This window comes from Peromyscus eremicus, chromosome 23 (assembly GCF_949786415.1).
Source record: "Peromyscus eremicus chromosome 23, PerEre_H2_v1, whole genome shotgun sequence".
NCBI classification, from domain to species: Eukaryota; Metazoa; Chordata; class Mammalia; order Rodentia; family Cricetidae; genus Peromyscus; species Peromyscus eremicus.
In genome coordinates this window covers 18,895,962-18,920,308 of record NC_081438.1, presented here as the reverse complement: position 1 = coordinate 18,920,308, position 24,347 = coordinate 18,895,962, and the positions used below count along the sequence as shown (strand labels likewise).

General features: G+C 50.9%; 1 protein-coding gene across 2 annotated transcripts in view; it reads right to left on the bottom strand.

Annotated features, from left to right (window-relative positions):
* Positions 1 to 24,347, bottom strand: part of Adgrd1 (adhesion G protein-coupled receptor D1) — a 117,093-nt gene that overhangs the window by 17,926 nt on the left and 74,820 nt on the right. For both annotated transcript variants that reach the window (XM_059249082.1, XM_059249083.1), the window contains 5 exons: positions 22,455 to 22,528; positions 14,378 to 14,501; positions 7,781 to 7,884; positions 6,647 to 6,758; positions 6,193 to 6,346 (listed from right to left, as the gene is read on the bottom strand). In XM_059249082.1, coding sequence (XP_059105065.1) covers positions 6,193 to 6,346; positions 6,647 to 6,758; positions 7,781 to 7,884; positions 14,378 to 14,501; positions 22,455 to 22,528 — 568 coding nt within the window. The remainder of the gene's footprint in view (positions 1 to 6,192; positions 6,347 to 6,646; positions 6,759 to 7,780; positions 7,885 to 14,377; positions 14,502 to 22,454; positions 22,529 to 24,347) is intronic.

The following is a 24,347-nucleotide window of genomic DNA, read 5'->3' as shown; positions in this document are numbered from 1 at the left end:
ATAGCTATACTCTCTCTGGGTCGAGATGCACTCCTCTTAGGAACATGGTGATCTTCCAGAAGACTCAGCCTAATGCCAACCCTAGAGTTGGCCTCCTAAGATCCCGGTAAGGGTAACAGACATATTTGGGAACCACTGCTGGGAAGTGCTGGCAAGAACCAACAGAAGACTTGGGCATCCCCCAGGAGATTACTGAGGCCACCTTTCCACGTTTCTGTTGTTCCACATGTGGCAAATGTGCAGTCCGCCCCGTGAGGCTCTTGGGACCTTGTTCTGAGTGGCAGGCAGAAGTGGTGTGTGCTTCTTACGGGTTCAGTACTGAATTCCCAGCACTGGCTCCAGGTGACGACCTCTCCACTATGGAGTCTGGGTTCTTACCCTCTCACGGGCACTGTTCCATGGTGGATAGGTCTTAGAAACCTAACACCACTGCTCGGCGTTTACACTGTCTGGTGTGATGTCAACTTGACACCAGCTGGAGTCATCAGAGAGGAGGGAGCCTCAGTTGAGAAAAATGCCTTCATGGGATCCAGCTGTAAGGCATTTTCTTCATTAGTGATTGAAGAGGGGAGGGCCCAGACCATGGTGGGTGGTGCCATCCCTGGGCTGGTGGGCCTCGGTTTTATAAGAAAGCAGACCGAGCAAGCCATGGGGAGCCCAGCCAGTCAGCAGCATCCTTCCATGGCCTCTGCACCAGATCCTGCCTCCAGGTTCCTGCCCTGCTTGAATACCTGTCATTACTGTTTCTGATGATGAACTGTTATATGGGACTGTGAGTGAAATAAACCCTTCCTTCCCCAAGTTGCTTTTTGGTCATGGTGTTTCATCACAGCAATAGTAACCCTAACTAGAATAGCATTTAAACCCAAGCAAAAGCAGGAAGCTGGTTATTAGCGCAGCACGGCCCAGAAGGCCCTGATTAATATCCCACCACCACACAGAGGCCAAGATGGCTTCCTAAATAAAAATGCAGAGGAAGGCAGGCCTGGAATGGACTTCAATGGGGTCTCACCCCAGATGAGGGGGGAGTCACAGAAGACATCAAGTGCCATGGAAACCAATAAACCTCGTGACATCTCTCCGTGCCGAGTCGGTAATCAAATTCCAGTTGGCTGCATCAAAATGCAGGCACCAGCGTCCCTCATCTCCCCAGGGACACAACCTGGTCCCCTCACTTCCACAAACCCCTGTCCCCAGCTCAGGGCATGGCCCCCAACAAACCTGTAGCTGACTCCACACCTCCTCCTCCTCCTCCTCCTCTTCCTCCTCCTCCTCCTCCTCCTCCTCCTCCTCCTCCTCCTCCTCCTCATCTCAGCTCCCAAACAGGATTGGATTTCTAAAGACTTCGATTATGTGCAGGCTGAAGCGCTGCCTGTGAGAGATCCAAGGGGAGGAGGCTATGTTTCCCATGGTCTCTGCCTGCCTCGGGGTCTCCTGGGTCAGCTCCAGTTCCTTCTTCATTAGGGGATGGGGGCTAAAAAACCTGCTGCCTGCAGACTGCCTGTACTTAGGCTCGAAGCCAACCCTGCCCTGGCAGGATGAAAGACACAGTTCATGGGCTCCTGATGAAATTAATTAAGGGCAGGATGTTGGGAAGATGGATGGGGGCTGCGGGGGTCAGAGCTGCCTGGAGTTCTATTTGTAGAGAGCTTGTATCAGGGCTGCAGACTGAGTTCTGTGAGGACCACATATGTGGACATCAGAAAATGCCAGTCCCTGCCACATTGGGAAGCAGGATGTCCTGCCTCCTCGTTTTTTTCAAAGGGGCTTTGCCATTGTAGGTAATGTCCCTCGGTGTTTTAATATTGGTCAATAGCTCATTTTTCCCCAACACTGGCAGATCAAGTAAAATATTCCTCCAGATTGGATAGAGTGGATTGTCACACACGCACACACCATCATACGCCCACTCACAATCCACTCACACACCCATCACACACCCACTCACCTATCCATCACATACCTTCTCACACTCACACACCCATCACACCCCTCTATTCACACACTCACTCATGATCCACCCACATACCATTGCGTGCGTGTGTGTGTGTGTGTGTGTGTGTGTGTGTGTGTACACACACACACACACACACACACCACTCTACCAGCCCTGATCATCTGCCTCTCTCTACCAGAGTGACAAATTTCCACAAAGAAACCAATAAGCTGTAGGGAGGTAGTCATCCATGTCTGTTTCTAGAACTTTACTAACTGAAGTCAGAAGTCACTGGAAGGAGCCACCCTCCAACCTGGGCAATCGGGTGGACTGAGGGAGCAGGTCACATTTGAACCAGCCTCACTGGCGGGATGGAGAGCAGTGGACACCCAGCCTTGTATCAGACATATCCAAAAGCACCCAGCCTAAGCAGTAAGGCAGAATGGAAACCATGGGGCCAGCGGGTACCAGCTGCATGGCCTGCAGCAGGAGGAGGCAGCTACCCACCCACATCCTCTGTGCTAGTCTCTCCAGGGAATCCCGGGGAAAGTGTCAAGTGTCAACGCCTCCACTTCAGCCTCAAATAAACGACATTTACCAACTCCACGCGCACACAGTAAACACGGTTAATCTGCTGTTTGCCTAATGAGGGCTGAGAAAATTAAACCCATTTGAAGAAAAGGAGAAACAAGCAGCAGCAGGTCTCTGATGCCTGGCCCACGTTCCCCAACAATGGCGAACGTGGAGGGTGCCCAGCCTCAGTGCGACACTGGCAGGAAGTGGATCCACCTGCGCTGGCGGAGGGCGCCTTGGGATGGGCGAGAGTCCATACGGCCAACAAGCCAAGACCGGGACACTGTGCAGGCCATGGCTCAGTGAGACGATGGATGATAAAGGATCCAATTTTTGAAACTTTCAAAGTCCCTGTAAACTTTCCTGAGTGCGCAGCAGATTGAGATAAACGGTCTCAAGGACATCCACAAAAATCACTGTAAGAATAGGGAGACCAGCTGTGCAGTGGTGGTGCACGTCTTCAATCCCAGCACTCGGGAGGCAGAGGCAGGCAGATCTCTGTGAGTTCGAGGCCAGCCTGGTCTACAGAGCGAGATCCAGGACAGGCTCCAAAGCTACACAGAGAAACCTTGTCTTGAAAAAAAAAAAAAAAAAAAAAAAAAAAAAAAAAAAAAAAAGGCTAGGGAGGCCAGGGACACTTAAGTGGCTTACTGCTTACTGGGTGGTGACATGAGCAGGGCTCAGTCCTTCCCATGCTCCCCAGCCCGGGCCTGAAGGGTATTCGTAGGGGGCAGAGCCAAAATCCCTAACCCTCAGCTCTGCATTGGAAAGCTCCACTCTAAGGAAGCCATTGACACCCACGCTGCTTGACACCCTCCAAGCCCAGCCCGAAGTGTGTTTATCCATAGAGATGTGGCAGCTCTCTGTGTCCTACCTCAGCTGACTCTCAGGGTAGAGAGGAACACTCTGCAGACCAGAGGCCACTGTCCCTTCCCAGAGCCCTATGAAGAACGGCATGACACCAGGTGGCCGCTGTCCTCACTCTGTTCCTGCACTCTCATATCCTGCTAGGAAATGTCAGGCCAGGACTAGCTTCAAGCAGTCAAGTAACAGAGCAGCGAGCCAGCCAGCGGCAGGTAAGCACTGGAGGATGCTCAGAGCCCTGAACGATCTCATCCAAAAACACCAAATACTCAGCCAAGGTTCTAAGTCATACAGGATAGCAGAAAGTGTGGTCTGCACAAAAGAAAAGTAGCTGAGAAACTGCCTGGGAGGGGCCAGTGTCATTGAAGACGTTGAAAGAACTAACTAAAGCCACCAGCAGAGTGTGACGACCATGTCTCTTCAGAGTATCAGATAGCAGATGGGATTTTTTTTTTTTTTTTAAGGAGAAACAAGGATCAAATGGACACTCTGGAACTGAAAAGTATAATCATTGAAATGAAAGCTTCCCTGGAAGAGCCAGCAGGGGCCAAGCAGCAGGAGGAAGAGTCTGGGGGACTCAAACACCACACAGACTATGCCACATGACAATCAGCGCAAACAGGAGCCAACAGAGTCCCCAGAGAAACAGTGACACCCTAGGACTTCTGGCAGGTGCTAGAGAGCACCAGAAAGGAGAGCAGAGTGAAGCAGGTGTCTGAAGACATCATGGCTGCTTCAACAGCTGATAAGGACCAGGAAGAATGCCAGGGAGTGCAGGAGGGAGGCAGCCTGGACACGACTGAGTGCAAAGGCTGAAAGCAAGTGAAACCACTGAACAGCACAGGAGAAAAGCAGCCCTTCAGCTCCAGGAGCTGTCAGGATAAAGAGCAGACTTCAGGGGAACAGTGGAGATGGAGGTAATGAGGGGCCACAAAGCGACTCAGGGAAAAGAATCTGGGTCCGGCACAACCACCTTGTAAAACGAAGGTGAGACTGATGTGGCTGGATAAATAACCATCCCATCCAAGCATGCGATTAGAAGGCCTGCCTCGACAGCCATAGAAAGGGAAGAGAGTGCTCCAGGATGAGAACCAGCAGCAGAAAGGGAAGAGAGTGCTCCAGGACGAGATTCAGCAGTAGAAGGGGAAGAGAGTGCTCCAGGATGAGATTCAGCAGCAGAAGGGGAAGAGAGTGCTCCAGGATGAGAACTAGCATCAGAAAGGGAAGAGAGTGCTCCAGGATGAGAACCAGCATCAGAAAGGGAAGAGAGTGCTCCGGGATGAGAACCAGCAGCAGAAGGGGAAGAGAGTGCTCCAGGATGAGAACCAGCATCAGAAAGGGAAGAGAGTGCTCCGGGATGAGAACCAGCAGCACCAAAGGCAGTGACATGCACAGACATGCACATCAGTGCAGACACAAAGACACATGCATGCACACCTACAGCAACACAGACACATACACACAGACACATACAGAGATACACAAACGCATGGAAACGCAGACCTACACACACACACACACACACACACACACACACACAGCACCGATAAATTACGGAATTATAAGCAACAGTAGAGTTGTGTGCCCTCTTTTTTTTTTCCTTCCTCAATTGAGTTAAAAAGCAATAATATCAAATGACATTTATAGAACTGCATTATTAGGCCCATAACAAATAGAAATGTAATAAGCTTCCGAGGTACACCAGAGAGGGACGATGACAAAGCTGTGCTGGAGCACGGTGACAAAGCCAGATGGCAATTCAGACTCTCAGGGACAAACACAGAGGGCCAGAAATGGTGCGTCCAAGGGATAATAGGACAAACGCTGCGGATACACGCCCCATCTCCTTTCTTGGCTTCTTTTAGCAAGGCAAGGTTGATAAAGTAATATTACAGCCTGTGCCCCCCCATGTAGATGTGATATGTGTAGCAATAACCACAGAAAGAGGAATAAAGTAATAGAACCACTTAAAAGCAGCGTTTCCGTGTTGCGCTGTAATTTAGTAAGAACATAAAATAGATTTTAATATGCTGAAATGCATACAGTAAGCACGGGGACAACCACTAAGAAAACAACCCAGAAAATACGGTGGAAAACTCATTAAGAGAATTAAAATGGTGTGCAGGGAAACACCCACTTAATTCAAAAGGAGGCAAAAGGGGAGACGCAGGAACAGACCAAGTGACGGTCAGTGCCTCACTTCAAGTAATGGGTAGAGCAAAGAGAGGAAAGATCTAGGTCAAAACAGAGGACCCGAATGTCACCTTGAGCCAGCTAAGCCTGACACTGGTAGAACACACCATCCAACAGCAGAGAGCACATTCTTCCCAAGATGATGGAACATTAATAAGCCGTGAGACAAACCTTGATATGTTCGAAAGTAGAATCATGCTGACCATTCCCATCTTCACCAATGTCACCCCAAAACCTGATCCCCCATCCCACCCCATCTCCACCTGATCCCATCCCATCTCCAACTGATCCCACCCCATCTCCACCTGATCCCATCCCATCACCACCTGATCCCACCCCATCATCACCTGATCCCACCCCATCTCCACCTGATCCCACCCCATCTCTTTATGACCCATCTCATCTCCCCCAAAGCCTGTCCCACACTCTCCCACTCTGCCTCATTGCCACTAAGACCCACTCCGTCACACCTGGCCCACCTCCTCCCTCCCAACTCATCATCATTGGTTCAGCCCCTACCATCTGCCCCACCCCTACCACATACCCCAGCCTATCCCTGCCATCTGCCCCACCCCTACCACATACCCCAGCCTATCCCTGCCATCTGCCCCGCCCCTACTACATACCCCAGCCAATCCCATAGTAGTAGAGATGCTTGCTGTCCTCTGACCCGAAGACCTTTATCACCATGCTGTAGAGATGCAGTCCCTCCACCAGCATCCAAGCAAAGGCACTCAGGAAGAAGTAGTGCAGGAGAACAGCCAGTACCTGGCACGGGACCTGGGAGCCAAGCAAAGACGCAGGGTGAGGCCACGGACCGCACAATGGCCGTGCTTAGGTTTTTCTTCCCAGTGTCTATTTCCTGGACACCACTAGTCACATGACCTCACTTTCATCCCGGGGAGCCAAGGCTCAGTTTCTCAGTCCCAAGTTCTTCTACAGCCTCTAACTCTGCCACTCACTCATGCCCATTCCTAGCACCGGAACTCAAGAAAGGACCCCCAACAAATCCTCTCCCCAATGTCTCACCTAGGTGCAGAGGGAGGCGCAGCTGCGGGGTGAGGATCAGCACCTACTCACCGTGCCAGGCTCCACACGGAAGCTGATGAGCAGCAGAACCTGGGCCACCAGGACAGCAAAGGACAGGTTGGCATGGATGTGGTAACGCTGGTTCCGAATGGTGCTGACAGAACTGAAGACAGAGAGGCGAGTGTGAGTCCCAGAGCTCAGCCTTGACATCCGATCCCCATTCTGGTCCCCTACCTTTGAGAAACCATGGGTATCTTTATGGCTTCTACTCCTCCATGCTGTCGCTCCCTGCTTGGACCCTCAGCAGCTCCCTATGACTCTTGACTAGCATCCCAGGTCCTTCCATAGATCCAACCACCCTGCACAGCCTGAGCCCTGCATGACAGTCCAGTGGTTCTTCTAACATCCCTGGGACATCTTCTGTTCCACACCCTCCACCCTGGGGGAGTGGGGGGGGGACAGGGACACTCATCTGAATTCTGAACTAGAACCTGCAGAATATACACCCCATGACATCATCAACATCATTGAGGGCAGCAGGGAGGGAGAGAGCCACTTGGATACAGGAGGATGGTTGCAGGACCTGCCATCCTTTTCTAGTCGTTCCTGGCAGGGCTCTGCCTGTAGGCTTGGATGGCCACCAACAGGGAGAGCTTCCTAGCCTCCCGCCCCAAGATGCTCACCTCTGTACTGTCTCCTTGCACATGGCAGACTGCGCAAGAAAGCATTATTTATTCTTTGGCTTTCTCGGTTATTGATGGGCCCCATCCAAAGGCACTTGTGCATGACTTGGCCTCAAAATCAGACATCATAGCTTGCTGAGGAGGGGAGAGTCAAGGATGCCTGTGCTCACTCTTGCCTGGCTCAGATCCCCCCCCCCCCCCAGAACTCCTCAAGTGTCGGCGTGGGACTTTCCAGACCTTTCTAGTATGTCTAAAACCTAGTGACCCCACTCCACAGGCCCTGCTATTTCTTTATAGCTTCCCTGCACCTCAGATTTTGAAAGTGAATGTCACTGGAGAGCAGTCACATCGTCACATCTGGACCCCACCTAGCATGGCTGGGATGTATATATACCCCCAGGGTCTTTAAAGCCAGAGAGAGGTATGACCAGAGTGGCAGGATGCACAGATATTTCCAGTAAGTTTCTAGGCCTCCTGGGGACACAAGGAGAGGGTGACTCACGACAGGACTGCAAAGGTGACCAGCGTGGCAGCCAGACAGAGAACCGACAGAGAGCAGCCAACGTAACTGATGGACGACAGCGCCACCTGGTGTCCACGTGTGAGCTGCGGGAACAGAACAAGGTGTGGGTGGCTGGCCTTGGACCCCGTTCCAATGGCGGGGAGGGTGCTGCATGATGCCATAGCGCTGACCCTGTGATGCTGACCACTGAAGCCTGCCTCCTGCCCCAGTCACAGGCAGAGAGATATACCACACTGGACTTCAGGGTTGATGTGACCCATGCTTCAGATTGCTTGGCTTCCTGACTTAGGCTGCCTGACCTCTTCTGCTACGACACTCCCCAGACTCAAGTCCGTTCAGCCATGTCTGAATGGGCGACCTAGGGTGAGCAGAAACATATGCCTCCACTGGCTATGAAATGCAGGAGATAACAGTGATGGGCTTGAAGCGGGGAGGGGGTGTGTGTGTCAATGGATTCGCAGACATGAAGGACTCAGGGAGACCACTCACAGCATGTTAGATGAGAGGCTATATTGACTTGCAGAAGGTCAGTTCCCTCTCTGGCCCTCAGTTTAAAAGCATCACCAGCCCCCAAATTGACAATGTGCTTTTCCTCATTGGCAGATACATGCCAGCCCTTGGTACCTTCTCTTGAGTCGACACCCATTTGGTCACCTAGATGGACATCTGTTGTGACAGATCATCTTTCATGGCAAAACAAGACATGTGTAAACAGAATTTGCACCCCACTAGAGCCCAGCAGCCCAAACCTGAGTGTTCCATCCATGCCCTAGCATCCGGTACCCATCTCTGTTTTGTTGAAGCTGGTTCCTTCCCATCTGTGGCTCTCAGAGATTATGTCCAAGTTCCAATGGATGCTAAGATCCCTCCATGCTGCTCTCTGGCCCTGGACAGAGCCCAGGTACAGCCAGACCTTGAGAGACTCCATGGTTCCCTGGGCAGCTCTAGCTTGGCGACTGTCCCTTATCTTAATCAGCTCTAGCATTTGCTGACCACAGGCAGGAGCCTTGCTAGGGCTGAGCCTGGCTGTCATCATTCTGTGTCCCATGGAGATGGATACCCAGTGCAGGTGCCAGTGGGCATGAGCCACCTAAGCTGCTGTGGCAGAATGGAGGTTCCCTGACCTCTCATGGGGTTCATCAGACACGGAGTCTAGGCCCCCTCCAACTGAGGTCACCTCATAAGAGCCAACTAGGGGGTCCAGGGCTCCAACACTTCCTCCTAGGAACCGGGAGTCTCTATCCCATGAACCACCTGGCTTACCGGGAAAACAAGGCGTATCTCTCCTTCACAGTGAACAAAATTCAGGACTTTCACCAAAAGCCAGGAGACTCCTCAGGGCTGATGAAGTGGCTAAGATGTCCGTCACGACAGGGAACTAACTACCTTCCTGGCTATAGGGCAGAAGCCAGGACCTGGAGTCCTGGTGGGAACTGGAACCATAGCAGGATACAGTCACTCTCCTAAGAAGCCCGTGTAGCCCACAGTGATTAAAAACCTATGGGTCTCTTTCCCCATCATCTGCACAGGCTGTCGGAAACTAAGACCAGCCTTCAGTGCAAAGCCAGGCGAGGATGGAGGTAGGGAACCCATGGAGCAAAGACCCAGGGCCAGGTGTGACACAGGCTCTCAGGACTGAGTCCTTCATGAACACTAAGAAACAAGGACCCTCTCCCTACGCTGGCAGGTCCTGACCCCAAAGTGCTGGGGGAAGGAAGAACTGCAGACAAAGGTCCCCCTGTTTTCCAGTTCATCCCAGAAGCATAGCCAGGCAGCTTGAGACAGTGGGATGGGTTTTAGCATTAAACTTCTTGGTCTTCAGGTCCACCAAGAGGACTTAGCCCACAGCACTCAAATGGGGACGGGAAGGGGTGTGTGACATCTCACCCTTGTCCGAAATGGCTGGAGAGACAACCACCACTGAAGCATGCCCCCCACACACACACACGGAGGTCAGAGTCCTGGGGAGACATGGCAGTGGGTCACATGAATGTGGCTGGGTCTGTATGCACCTAGGCGGAGCAATCAAGATACACAGATTCGTTTGTAAGAAGGGAGCAATCTTCACCCTTTGTTCAGAGAACAAAGAGGTGCTTGCTGCTGGCTCAGACGGCATGTCGGTGATGATGGGAAAGCCTGTGTGCGTGCATGCGTGCGGGACCCAGGAGACAGGAGAGAGGGAGAGGGGAGATGTTGATTTCCTCTCTGCCTGGTGTGTATAATTTCTACAGGACCCACAGAGAATTCCTCCACTTCCTCACGCATCTTCCATCTGGTCCTTGGACCTCTATGGGGCGCCCTGTCCATAAGGAGGCCGGAACCTAGGCTATGGTACACTTCAACCTTGGAGCCAGAGCTGCCCACGCTGGCCATCCTCAGCCCTTTGCTCCATTTTGAGCCCTCTAGGATGGAGACTTCCCTCTGCCTCATCTGTCCTGTCCCTGCACCTAGAGCCACCAAGCCTGCCCCTGCCCCTTGGGAGACGAGCCCCATCCTGAAGGCAGCCTCCTCCTAAAATAGGATCCCAGAAAGAGGCAGACAGCCCCCCATCTGGAGAGAGCTCCTGCCCCCCCCCACAGTTTCAGAGCGGCTGATGCTTAATGAAGATTCTAGGATAACATCAGCACCATCCGTGTCTCTATTTCAACTGCGGCATCCTGGACCTGGCTAGAGGAGCTGATGTCGGGGAGTCAGAAGGTGGACCCCAGAGTAAGGAATGAGGGTGGGGCTCCCCAGAGGTTACCCGGCAGCCTTTTATACACTTCGCTTTCATCTCCTCTGTCCCAGGTGCCCTGCTCTCTCCTTCCCTCCCGGGCCCTCCTAAGAGCAGTTTGCACAGTTACCTCTCCTGTGACTTCCTGAGCTCATTGCCATGGCCCAGGTGGCCCAGGAGCCTCCCCAGAGCCTGAAGAGAAAGATGCCTGACAGGGAGAAGCCAACAGGGAGGCTGCCACGGGGAGAGAGTGAGAAGAGGGGAGACAGGATGGGGGCCAGACACGAACTTGAAGGGGGAGGCAACGGGAGGGGACCAGGACAGGGAGCAGAGAAGGTGAGGCAGAGGAGAGTCTGCTCTGAGGCCTCTAGCCTGCACATAATTTGTGCCCTTCCACGGGTGACATTGGCATCCGGTATCCCCTTCAGTCACTCTCCCTACTTTGTTACTGAGGCAAGGTCTCCTGCTGAAGCCAGAGCCAAATGGGTTAGCCTGGTTAGCCAGCTTGCACCAGGGATTCATCCGTGCCCATTCAGTTTTTCTTTGGGTGGCTAGGGACCTAAACTCTAGTCCCCACTCGTGCGGTAAATGCCTTATTCACTGACCCACTTCCAATGCTGACACTTGAATGTAAGAGGTAACAGTCCTAGAGGGAGTGGCTAGACCTATCCCCGTCCCCTACCCCCTACCCCACCCCCATACTCCTCTCTCTACCCCGGTGAGCCCTCACAACCAGGACATCCCTAAGACTCTCATGCTCCAAGCTCATTCTGTGCCAGGCATGGAGTTCAGAGGCTGGGGGCTCAGGGCTGGGTGTTAGCGGATGATGGCGGGTACCAGAGTCTGAACCCTCAGCTGCGTGCTCAGGGTTAGGGACTCAAGGTAGGGTGCTGAGGCTGGGTTCCCAGGCTGGATAGTGCCCACTCCTTCCCCTTCTGATATCTGCCATGGGCCTCCAGAAGCAAGTCCCGCCCCCTCCCCCCACCCCTGCACCCTGCTCTGCTGCAGATGGTAGTGGAACTGAGTCTCAGCAGACCCACACCGCACATGGCAGGGAGGAACCCTGTGTGTCCCAATAGCTGGCACAGTTGACTTATAGAGGGGCTAGCACTGAAGACCCACAGCCCAGGACAGGGACCTTTACTGGAGGTTGCCTATGCATAGACTACGCATACAGCCTGTTCGTGCCCAGTCCTCATACATGCCCCCAACCCCAAGAAGCATCCATGGAGGTCTGGCTATGCCACGTTTCTGGAACCACAAAAGCGGCTCACACAGTGGTTGTACTGGTCCCATCATTCCTTGCTTTCACACCTACACACAGGCCCCCTTCGTGGCTGTAGATGACCGCCACTATCTTGGATCCAGGCTAGAGATGGTAAAATGGCCATGAGTGGAAAGGGGTTCCACGACAGCACCCCCACACACTCACACCACACGCAACACCAGCTTCAGGGCAGCATTGTGTGCCCTGGCTGTGCCCTTTCTTTCCCACCATGGCCAGATTTAGAAATGCCCCCCCAAAAAAAAAACCCTGGCATTGGTTTCAGGACTGGATCCCTCTGAGTCAGCGACCACAAACTCAATGTCCTTGAAGTGCCTGGAGAGACTGCAGGAGACCAGCTGAGGCTCCCACTCAGAGGAGCATGTGGGGCCACTCTGCCCGAAGATCGCTCATCCTCCATCTGAGCCCCTGGGGGTGGCCAGGACATCCTCCCCTCCAGACAAGAATGAAAAGTGTTGCCGTCTTCAGCACAAACTGAAGGTGAACAGCTACTGCCCATGGTAGGGGAAAGTGATGGAGATAAAGATGATCTGGACCCATGAACCCCTTCCCTGAAGGGGTCAGGATAATACCTCTATCCCCTCCAATATCGTTTCTGGTCAAATTCAGCTCAGTGTGCCTGGGTCTTCTGCTCTTTAATTAAATATAAGTAATTTTTCCACCCCACCCCCGTCTCTCTCACTCTGTGTGTGTGTGTGTGTGTGTGTGTGTGTGTGTGTGTGTGTGTGAAAGGCATGTGTATTGTGCATGTGCACATGTGTGCTTTTATGTGGAGACCCAAGGTTGATTTCAGAAATCTTCATCCCTCTTCCACCTTATTTATTGAGTCAGGGTCTCTCAATCAAATCCAGAGCTCTCCCATAGGCCTAGTCTAGCTAGCTTGCTTGCTCTGGGGATCCCATCTCCACCGTCTAAGATTGGAATGACAGATGGGCCACCACCCCCATGTAACATTTATGTATGTTCCCGGGAACCGAACTCTCGTCTTCATGCTTCCAAGGCAAGCGTTTTCATCACTAAGCCTCCTCCCTAGCCCTGTTTTACTTTTCTGAAAACCAGAAATCGAGACTTTGAGATCAAGTAGCTGAAGCATGAAATTCTGATGCGAGAGGCAAGCCTTCCACATTCAAACTTCAGGAACACTTGAATGGCCAAGGTCAGCCTCAGACCACATTCTAGGGTCTCCTGGAACATCATCCTGGGGTCTCCTGAGACATCATCCCATGGTTTCCCAGGGAATCATCTTGGGGTCTCCTGAGATATCCTGGATTCACCTGCGGCATCATCCTGATATCTCCCGGGCCATCATCCTAGAGCATCCCTCCTGGCATTGGTCCGCCAGTCTACGTCACTACTCAGGCATGCCTCACTGTCTGTTGAGACTGCACAGAAAGGCCACACTCACTCAACCTGGAAGACAGAAGCCTCCAGAAGTGAGCCCCTAGGAAGAAACCAGGAGTGGAGAAGTGTTGGACAGACCACAGAGAGTAAGAGAGATGGGAACACGACGTGGCAAGAGTGCCCAAGCGCAGACTTGAACCACAAATCCAAAGACCATGAGGGGGAAATTGGTGCCCAGGAGGAAGCTGGCTTGGTGTCAAGGACATGAGGTCATTCACACCACCTTTTGAATTCCATAAGTGTGCCCCGGGCTTGGCCTCGCTTGTGAGAGCTGCCTTAATTTCGTTAATGTTCATGATCCGTTCCTTTTAAACGGGGATAATTTTAAACCATTTTCAAATCAACCTTTCCCAGCAATGAATAGATGTGATTTTTCTCCCACGAAGACACCCACAGGCTGTCTAAATTTGGTGTCACCAATACTGACTGGTGACAGATTCATAATATAAATGAGTCTGGATTTCCTTCTTCTTCTTATTCTGTTGTTTTTCCCTTTTTGACTTTGTAGATTGGACCTCTCTTGGGACAAATGCCAGGCATGAGTAGCCGCTCCCTGGAGAGTACACATCCCTTTGTGCTGCTCCCGGGTAGGCCAAAAAGGGGTATAATATCCCTCCAGCATATGGAGGACCCAGAGGAGGAAGCTCCCTACCCTGGTGTCATTTGAAATGTCCCCCAGTGGTGTGAAAGCTCCTGTCTCCCTCACTGAGCCAAGGGGTGCACCTGTACCTTCCCTCTGAGCGGTCTTTGGCAACACTCAGGTTCCCAGCCAGCACGCTGGATGCTCACTTGCTTAACTGCCCACTAAGAAGGTACCTCCAAAGGCAACATCACTGGCCAGGTACCTCCTCTGCTGGCCCTTGATGTGTGCTTGCTGGATGCCATGAGCTCATTTCCCGCAACTCTGGAGCACCTTCCCAGGGCAGCTCACAGCTTCCTACTGATCTCCCCTCCAGGCTTGTGATCTGTGTCCCATGTCCCCTTATGCTCCCTTAACCAATGTAGGTTTTTATGTGAACCACATGTCAGACTCCCCGGCTTGCTCTTCAAAGATGTTAACTGTGTCCAGCCACCTCCCAGATAGGAGATCACTTTGTAGACCATCTAGATCTGCTCTGAGGGTGGCGGCGACAGCTTCTGCGACCTGAGGACCAGGCGGGGTCTACGTGGCACTCACCTGCAGTGGGACCACTTGCATGAGGATGGCGAAGTTGGTGAGATGCGTACAGCGGCACACTGAGTGGGTGAGGTTTCCCTCTGTGAGCGCACAGCCCTGGCTTGACCAGACACCTTCCCCGGAGCTGAGAGCACAATGAACAGGCATGATCAGTGGGAACAATAGCACCCCTCAGTCCCACAGGCTCAACAGCTCACTAGCTAACCCTGACATCAGGGTGCAAACCATCCTTGGGTCTTAAAACTGGGAAGTGGCTGACACTGGGACAGAGAGAGGCCGGAGCCACTGCCTCAGCTTGGTCCACTGGGAAAGCACCTAGACCCCTCCCACCCTGGGAGGGAATGTGTGTGGCCCAGAGTCCAGCTTGGGAAACCAAATACTCAGGGACTCATGAGTGACCTAAGGAAAAGCATTACAATTCTTAAACGTGTGTCTGAGGGACAGATACATAAAATGCCAGGTGTATAAATAATATATACATAACTAAAATGCAGTGCATACAAATATGATACAATGTGGTAGATATGAAGAAAAAACTCCTATATAACACTTTAAAAACCTTGAGGCTGGAAATAGGGTGCCATGGCTAACGTTACTCGCAGTGCGACTATGAAGACCTGCATTTGATTCCCAGCCCCCGTGTAAGAAGCTGGGCATGGTCCTATATTCTCCTGTAACCCCAGTACTGTGGACAAGTGGAAGCCAGGGGATATCTGGGATTGCCAGTCCAGCCAAAAAGAATGCAAGTTCAAGATTCAAGGAGAGACTCTGACTCAAAGGAATAAGCTGGAGAAGTATCAAGGGCACTCGATGCCCTCTAATGACCATGGCATGGGCATGGGTGGGCATGTGCAGACACACATACACACACACACACAACACATGTGCACATATTATTGTCACTTTAAATTTTATTTTAAGGATTTTATTTTGTGGGGGAGGCTGTGTGTGTGGAGGGGGGACTGGGAATATAGATGCATGTAAGTACAGGTGTCTGCAAAGGCCAGAAGAGGGCATTAGATCTCCTGGAGCTGGAGTTACAGGTGATGATGATGATGAGCTGCCACATGGGTGCTGGGAATTGAACTCAGATCCTCTGAAAATCAGTCTGTGCTCTCTACCTCTGAGCCAGCTCTCCAAGCCCCCAGAAACTTATTTTAAAAATAATCCTTGGCCAGTGTGTACCGTTACACGCGAAACACAAAAGCGGCACACAGGGCATCGTGATGGTGTGCGGGAGGCAACATCGACCTGGTTTCTGTGAATGCACACACAAATGAATGTGAGTTACGAAGGACACTGACAGCCTCGTCACAGTGGCCTCCAAAAACCCAGGAAGGAGGTCAGAGGAGGAGGCTGGGGTCAAATGGAATGTTTGCTTTTCTGTAATGTTCTAGTCTCTAATTGCTGTTGACGCTGTGATTTCTCACAGCGACACCCAGGCCAACAGGCGCCAATGCCAGCCGGTTAATCTTTGCAGGGAGCGTGGTGGTCGCTGTCATTGTCCTGTGTGAACTTCTCTGTCCTTTCAAATGCCAAACAGGTGTCTTTGTCCGAAAAGCAAACCTGTGTCTCAGCTTGAGGCAGGAGCCCCTAGTCTGTGGAGCTGAAGGAGCCTGAGGCTCGGGTTGTCTCTCATTTGTAGTCCGCTATAGTTCCTCCTTCTACACTGTGGGGGTAGCCGCCTGGAGTGAGGGAACCCGGGACCTGATCTTGCACCCCTGACAATATCCAAGGACGAGACCACTCAGCTATAGCAGTTTTATGTTCCAAAGAGGCATGTAGCCCTTGCAATAGTAACCTTGTAGCAGGGGTGAGGGGGGTAGGTGGGGGGAGTAGGGGGATGGGGGGAGTGGGGGGAAGGGAGGAGTAGGGGGGGGAGCCTGAGAGTGTGGGAAGAGGGCCGTGGTGTGGGCACCGCACCTGGTAACTGAGAACAGCAGCTTTCTGGGTGGTTCTCATGATGAATGAGTCACCTCCTGGGGGAGGTCAGAGGCACCCAGCTGAAAGCAAAGCCTGGGCCAGTGGAACCACATGTAGAGAGACCAGATCCCATCAGTAACTCCAGAATACAAAGGCGTTGTGGGCCCCTCCCCCACCCCACATTTGGATCTCACTTTCCCAGGACCTGGGGAGGGACCAACACACAGGCGATTGTGTTTGACACAGCTACTTTGTATGCCTACTTAATGCAAGGATGCCACGTTTCCATTTGAGGTGACCCTGAGAATTCACAGGGGTGGACACAGTCAGGAGGGTGGACCTGGCCCTCGGCTCTAGCGAAGGGTGTGCAGACAAGCCTTGAAAGTCACATCCCAAAACTGAACCCTGAAGGTGTGACTCTGCCCTAATCAACCAGGGAAGCTGAGTTGTGAGAGGTGTCACCTCTGTATGGGATGAAAATCTGTTCCCAAGGGAGGTGGTGGGGACGAGCAGGAAGCTTCCCAGCTGTGCACACATAAATCTGCACAGAAGACGGCTGAGCCATTTCAGATAACATCAAAAATATGCACAGCCTGTGACCCGGGACATCCACGTCAAGGCAGAAATACGGTCACTCGGGTACATAAATACAATGTGATGTATATAAATACAGTAAAACAAACAGGTATCGGTAGAGGCAGAACACAAAAGAAAATCGTGTGGAATGGTGCAAGAAATGTCCGGCTAAAACACTTCCATATATTTCTTATGAATGCAAGTGTATATGACACATAAATTATTTCAACACACATGCATAAACTCAGGGTAAGATGTAAAAATAAAAGAGGTATTTGTCTTTTAAAAATGATGTTTCACCTTCAAAAATAAAAAGAATAATATTTTGAAGCCCAGACATGGTGGTACACGCCTGTAATCTTAACACTTGGGAGGCTGAGACAGGGGGCTTGCTGTGAGCTTAAGGCCAGCCTGGGTTACATCGTAAATTTTAAGCTAGCTTGTAAAGTGAGACCCATCTCAAACAAATGAAAAGGAGGAATGTGAATATATTAGGGGGTGGGATGGGGCTATAGTTCAGTAGTAGAGCATGTGCCTAGCATGAACGATTCTGGGTCCCATCCTCAGTCCCACAAAGTAAATAAGTAAATGCATGTATACCTAAATATTAAATATACACCAAGAGAGTCTTTGTATAATTTCTTAGAGTATTAATCTTTTCCAAAAAGTGACCCGCGTCGCCTGGCAGGATGGCTGCTCAGCCATTAAAAGCGTTTGCTGTCAAGCCTGAGGACCTGAGTTCGACTGATCTCTGGGACACATAGGGTACAAGGAGAGAGCTGACTTGAGCTGCAGGCTGTCCTCTGGGCATCCCACACACACTCTGGAACACTTGCACCTATGGCCAACTACACATGCACACACAGACAAGAAGTATCTTTAAAATTATAACTGATAAAAAATGCAATTAGGAAAAAGTGGCCCAGAATTCTAAGACCAGTGAAGGTATCTTTCAACAACGAAAGGGAGCTTGTTCTCAGACGAGCAATAACTGAATTTGCTTCTGGCAGGCTCGCAATACAAGGAAGGTTAAAGGGACATTATAGCAGACAGAAGCGTGGCTCTGCACAAAAACATAAAAATAGCTAGAGATGGGGTCAATGTAGGCGTCTGTGGCATGGCTCTGGTCTTGTCTGGTAACTGCTCTACAAGACAGTTGATCGTCTGGGGCAGAAACGAAAGAACCTGCAAAGATCTCCTAAAGACAGTGCAACCTCACAAGCTATGGGCAGGAGGAACTGCCGATGTACTAATTACATCTTAGAATACCTTTAAAGTGCTAGGACATCCATTTCAGGTAGACACAGGGCATGCAATGTAAATGGTCTGAGCAAGCCTGTGAGAGATGGTCTAAAAGCCCCACTTTCAGTCAAAGAGGATGGATGAATGGAAAATGGTGGGTGAAGATATACTAATTGAGAGGGTAGAGGGAAGCCTGGAGAAATCGCTTGGGAATTAAGAGTACTGACTGCTCTTCCAGAGCACCCTAGCACCCACATTGGGAGGCTCACAACCACCTATAACTCCAGCTCCAGGACATCCAATATCTCCAACTTCTGTGGGAACCTGAGCTCATGTGCACATACCCACAGATGCAGACACACACATATCCCTAATTAAAAATAATAAATACTTAATTTTTTAAAAGGGCCGCGGAGTTGTGTCTAAATGAGATGGTGCAGACCTCAGAGTAGCGCTTATCTTCCAGGGCAAAGAAGGATGTACCACAGACAAGAGCATTGATCCCAGGCCACCATCACAGTCCACACGCCTCCTCTGAGTTCAATGTTCTGGGTTATCTCTTTCTCAGGTCTGTTCACTCCATCTCTCAGACCGAACCCAGAACCTCATGCATGCTAAGCAAGTGCTCTGCCACTAAGCCATATCCCCCACCTCCCTTTTCACTTTTTATTTTGAGACAGAGTCTCACTGAGCTGCCGGGGCTAACCTTGAACTCTCTCTGTAGCCTCAGCAGGCTTTGATCTTGCTGTCTCCCTGTCTTACTGGCCTGTGACTTTGAGCCCAGCTTCCCACTCTGGGAACTGGTTCCAGGACCCCCTCATGGAGACTAAATGCCGAAGAAGCTCAAATATTTAAAGTGGCCCAAAGTTTGCATAGAGTCCCCACACACCCTCTTACATTCATCTCTAGGTGATGCATAATATCAAATGCAATGTGAATGGCATGTGGACAGTTATATCATGGAAGGAATAATGACAGGCAAGAAGTCCGCACATGCTCGTTACAAGTGTAATTCCCCCCCGAGCCCGGACATTTCAGGTTTGTGGTTGGTTGGATATCTACCACAAAATTCATGGGGACTGAGGGCCGAGTGTGATTGGCAGGACAAGTTAACAGAACAGTGGCAAGACCAGAAGACCTGTGCATAACTGCTACTTCGTGTGACCGCGCTGACATTTATGGAACTCCTGCCATGAACGCATCATTTCCCAGGACGACTAGAGTATGGTTTGTATAAACAACTTAAAACGCATCTTAAAAACCCAGGCTGTAGGAAGTACCTTTTCAGATCATAAAATATTTAATTACAAATCAATAAATAGCGGAAAGGGCTCCAGAGAGTTCCCCCACTGTTCAGAAGTGAAGCAGCTCCCTTCAAAATGAACTAAGGGGCCGGGGAGAGGGCTCAGTGGGTAAAGGCGCTTGCCATCAAGCGGGATGAGCTGAGTTCCATCCCTGGGACCCCACATAGTAGGAGAGAACCGACTCCCCAGGGTTGGCCTCTGACCTCCATCCAGATGCATGTCATAGAGGAGAACATTTGAAGTGGATGGCATTGTCCTTGATCTCGGTCACATGATGGCACAGCTGTGTTCACTTATCAAAACCAAGAGGACTATGCTTTCAAACTGAATTCTCCTGAATACATAATAAGGAATCATTTGCAAAGTGGTCTGGCTGGATGTGTGTGGTGTGGCCGTCTCTGGGAGCTGGGGCTGAATAGAATTGCGCTGTGCGTGCATATCATCAACGTAGGTTGATACCATATCTTGGCTATTGTGAGTAATGCTGGGAAAACATTCTCTCTAACTTGCTGACTCCACTTTCTTTGGATGTGCACCAGGGGTGGGTCTGATTTCTTTTCTTGAGGAACCTCCAGACTGATTTCCACAATGGCCATGCTAACTCGAACTCCCACTTTGCTCCACACCCTGGCCAGCATTGCTGTCTGTTGTAGTTAGTTTCAGCTGTCAACTTGACACAACCCAGAAGCATCTGGGAAGAGGGAACCTCAGCTGAAGAACTGCCTCCATCAGATTGGCCTGTGGCCACATTTCTGAGGTATTTCCTCACTTGCTAACTGATGTGGGAGGGCCCTTCCCACTGTGGGTGGTGCCATCCCCCAGTCAGGTGGGCATGGGTGGTGTAAGAAAGGTAGCTGAGCATGCCAGGGGGAAGTAAGTAGTGTTCCTTCATGGTCTCTGCTTCAGTTCCTACCCTTGGCTGCCCTCCATGATGGACTCTAACATGTAAATCAAATGAACGGTCTCCTCCCCCATGTTGCTTTTGGTCAGAGTTTTATCTCGGCAATAGAATCTAACCAGAATGCTGGCTTTTAGCCTTTTTTTTTTTAAGTCAAATATATCATTTGGTAACAAGGAGTGAAAAGAAATTCGTGTGTATGTGTGTGTGTGGGTAGGCACACATGTGTGTGCGGAGGTCAGAGGTCAGCTTTGGCTGTCATTCCTCGGGTACCATCCACCTTTTATTTTTGACAGTCTCCGACCGGCCTGGAGTTTACCTTTTAGGCTAGACTGGCTGCCAGCCAGCCCCAGGCATCCTCCTGTCTCTGACTCCTACTACTAGAACTACAAGCCCATGTCCCCATGTCTAGCTTTTGACATGGGTTCTGGGGAATCCGACTCAGATCCCCATGCTTGCACAGCAAATATTTAACCTACTGAGCCATCTCCCCTGCGCCAAAAAGGAACTCATAAATCTTCTTCTCTCTTCTTGTGGCTGACTGAATTGTGGTGGTCAAAAGGCCAGCGACACAAGAATTCCCTTGCAGGCTTGCTCTTTTGCAGAAATGAGAAGGGGCCAGAGTTGCTCGACTTGCAATTATCCTCGAGACAAGAGTCCCGACCGCTGGGCACCCAGTGTCTCAATGGCTGCTACAATCTCCTTCTTGTGTTATTGGGAAGTTTCACTAATGTGTTCAATGCCTGTGCCCCAGCCAGCTCTCAGGAGCAGCCTGTATTCCAGGGCTGTGAATATGGCCCCCTCAACACTGGTTCATCCTTCTGGCTTTCCCAGGATTCCCTTGGATTCCACTGACATCTCTCCATGGAAGTTGGCTATAAACACCAACCATTTCCTCCTCTGATTTATAATTCCTAGAGTCAGCCCTGCTTGTCCCTTGACCCTTTCTCTTTGAAGGTCCGAGAAAATGAGTCCCGCCCCCAGAAGCTCTCTTGGCTTGGGTCCTCCCTGCTGCCTCGGGGTGTCAATGAGGTGTTCCCCCAAGCTGCAGGTGACTGTATTCTTGGATGAAGTGAGCGATGTGTGTTTACAAGGAACTCCTCCAAGACTTTCATCTGGTGAATGGCCTCACTACAGCTTCAGACTTGAGTCGGGGCTCTCAGCAGCCACTCAGTAGCCCGGCTTACCTGGTTTTCCACTGAGCTCTTTCTGTCCTGCTCAGCTTTCAGGAGTCTCTGTGATTCATTCTTGCTCACTTTGAGCTTTGAGCTCATCCCCACTCTTCTCTCAGCTTCTTGCACTGTGCCCATCACCCCCGAGGTCCCCACCCACAAACCTCATCTTGTTTATAACAGCTGTTCCTACTGCAGTGGAGAACTGCCTCATTGCAATCTTATTTGCATTTCCCTGAGGACTGGGATATTGATTTGGTTTCTTTTCTTTTCTGTATCTGCTGGCCATTTTTATTTCTTCTCTTGGCAAGTGTCGATTTAGGTCTGTCACCCATGACTTAATCAGGGTATGTGGGTCTCTGGCTATTGGGTTATTTGAGTTTCTGGACATTAACCCCGACACTAACCATCAAATAGAGAGATGTTTTTATTACATTTATTTATTTATTTGGGGGTAGTGTATGTGTGCATGCTAGAGTACGCATGTGGAGGTCGGGGAGTTGGCTCTCTCCTTCCGCCATGTGAGTTCCAGGGATCAAAGTTAGGGTTATGAGACTTGGCAACAGACACCTTTACCCACTGAGCCATCTCGCTGGCCCCAACACTAAGATTTGGATATGCTAGCTAGTGAATGCTGTTTCCCAAAGCCCTGAGTCCTAGCCCTTCCTTGAGACTCTCATAGAAGGCAGTGGGACGGTATTCCCATGTGGCCTCATGGTGCCCCGATGAACTGATTCTAAGGACTATAAAAGACCTTTGAATCCATGCAACCTCCAGTCATACCCAATCAGGTCTTACCCTCACGCATGCTCATAAACGCAAACACGTTGACTTCATAAACCGGTGATTACAACCCTACCCTGTGTGATGTGATACCGGCCTGGGGTGGACACCTTGTTGTCTTCCCATCTTCCCCCACGCTCCCCCTTCTGTCCACCTGGTACCCCCCACACTGACGGTACCTGAAGTTAAGGAAGACACAATACAGGAAGAGGCGGTTGCTCTCATTGGTGGCATCGACCAACTGCTTGTGAGTCTGAAATGAAAGGAAACGGATACGTCTGTGATGCGGCAGAAAAGGACAAACGCGCATCCCGGAGCGGAAACAGGATTTCCTCACAGGGGCTAAGACAATGGCTCCCTGAGTAAAAGCATTTGCCAATGCCGGACCTAATGACTCGAGCTCAGTCCCTCCACCCAAACAAAAACCAGATGTGGCGGTGCACATCTGTAATCCCAGGGCCCCTATGGTATAAAACAAGTGATGATGATGTCGTGAGCCAGCTAGCCTGGGTGTGGAGCATGGTTCCAAAATAAGAGAAAGCCCTGCTACCACAAGGGCCTGCGGAAGGCCAGAACTGACACCCGAAAGTTGTCTCTGACCTTCCCACGTGTGCCACGGCACACACATGCCTGCATCGATATGCACAAACTTTAAAGTGTGTTCAGTTAATTAATTTATTTAAAAAGATTTTCAAACTTTAAAACGTATGTGCGTAGGTGTGTATATGTATCTGTGTACACATGCATGTGAGTGCAGTGGCCACGGAAGTCAGAAGTGGGCACTGGGTCCCCTGGAGCTAATTCTAGGTGGTTGTGAGCCACCTGAAATGGATGCTGGGAAGCGAACTAGGGTCTGCTGCAAGAACAGCACACACTCCAAACTGTGGAGCCATCCCTCCAGCCCCATAATTTTTTTTTTAATTCCCCCCTAAGATCTCTCACATCCTGAACATCCAGGGTGCCCGTCACAAAACTGGAGAAGTCAAATGACCAGCATGAGCGAATTCGAAACCACACTCCTCCAGGGCTGCCCCAGATCAGCACCTGTAGACTTCCAGGTCTCTTATCAGTTCATAAACAGCCTGCATGGATGAGTGGGGCAATCAGAATGCTTTTGAGTTTCTGAGTATGAAGAAGGAAGAACTCTATGAAATGCCATGGGAACCTGGAATTAAAACCACTTGCCTCAGAATGGAACAGAAAGGTTTTTTTTATACCATCCCTCTGCCCAGGTACTACAGAGCTATAAGGCACTCGGGGGAAAGGTCTAACTAACACAAGGAGCCCAGAGTACTCCATGCCTGCATCCACACTTGGCATTAAACAGCTTCTGATTACCCAGTGATGGGGATGCAGCGGGAGGCAGAGCATGCACATGAGCCCATGGAGGGTGGATGATGTAACACTAAGCTGGAATTTAGGAAGAACAACCTTGGTAACAACCAGGCCAGGTGAGGACGCGTCTCTACTGGAATAGGAGCCCTGTGTTTGATATCTCCTCTGGACCCAAACTGCACAGAAATGTCTAAGAGGTACATCTCTGTGTCACCCAGGTCATTTGGAAGTATTTAAAGCAAGCAGGTGGCCAAAGGAAGCCAGCCCCAACCCCCCATGCCACAAGAGACATGGGCTCTAGGGAGGTGGTCGGAAGAATGTCTTCTCCTGGGTGGCTTGTTTCTGTCCCCTTCCACCTCCAGAGACCAGAGCTTAAATCATCCTTCAAAGGAAAAGTACAGCTGGCCAGTGTGCAAAAAAAAGCCAAGTGTGTGTGGTCCGTAAGGGAGGGGTAGACTAGCTGTCTTGGGTCTGGGGCCAAGGTCACGGCCTTGACCAGGAATTCCCTGCCCAGCTGGTCCTCGGGCTCTATCCCAGGCTCAGCTCTTTGGCTAGGAAAAGCAAGTTGCTCTAAAATAAAATTTTTTTAAAAAGGAAGCCTTGATGTTTTCAGAGAGATTTTAACATATGGGAATGTGGCTATGCCAAAGAAAAGGTGAGTTGCCTCTCACAGCCCACGTTCCACTTGCAGAGGACCGTGGGAGGCCGACAGCTCATCCAAGTCCCAGTTGCCTGGG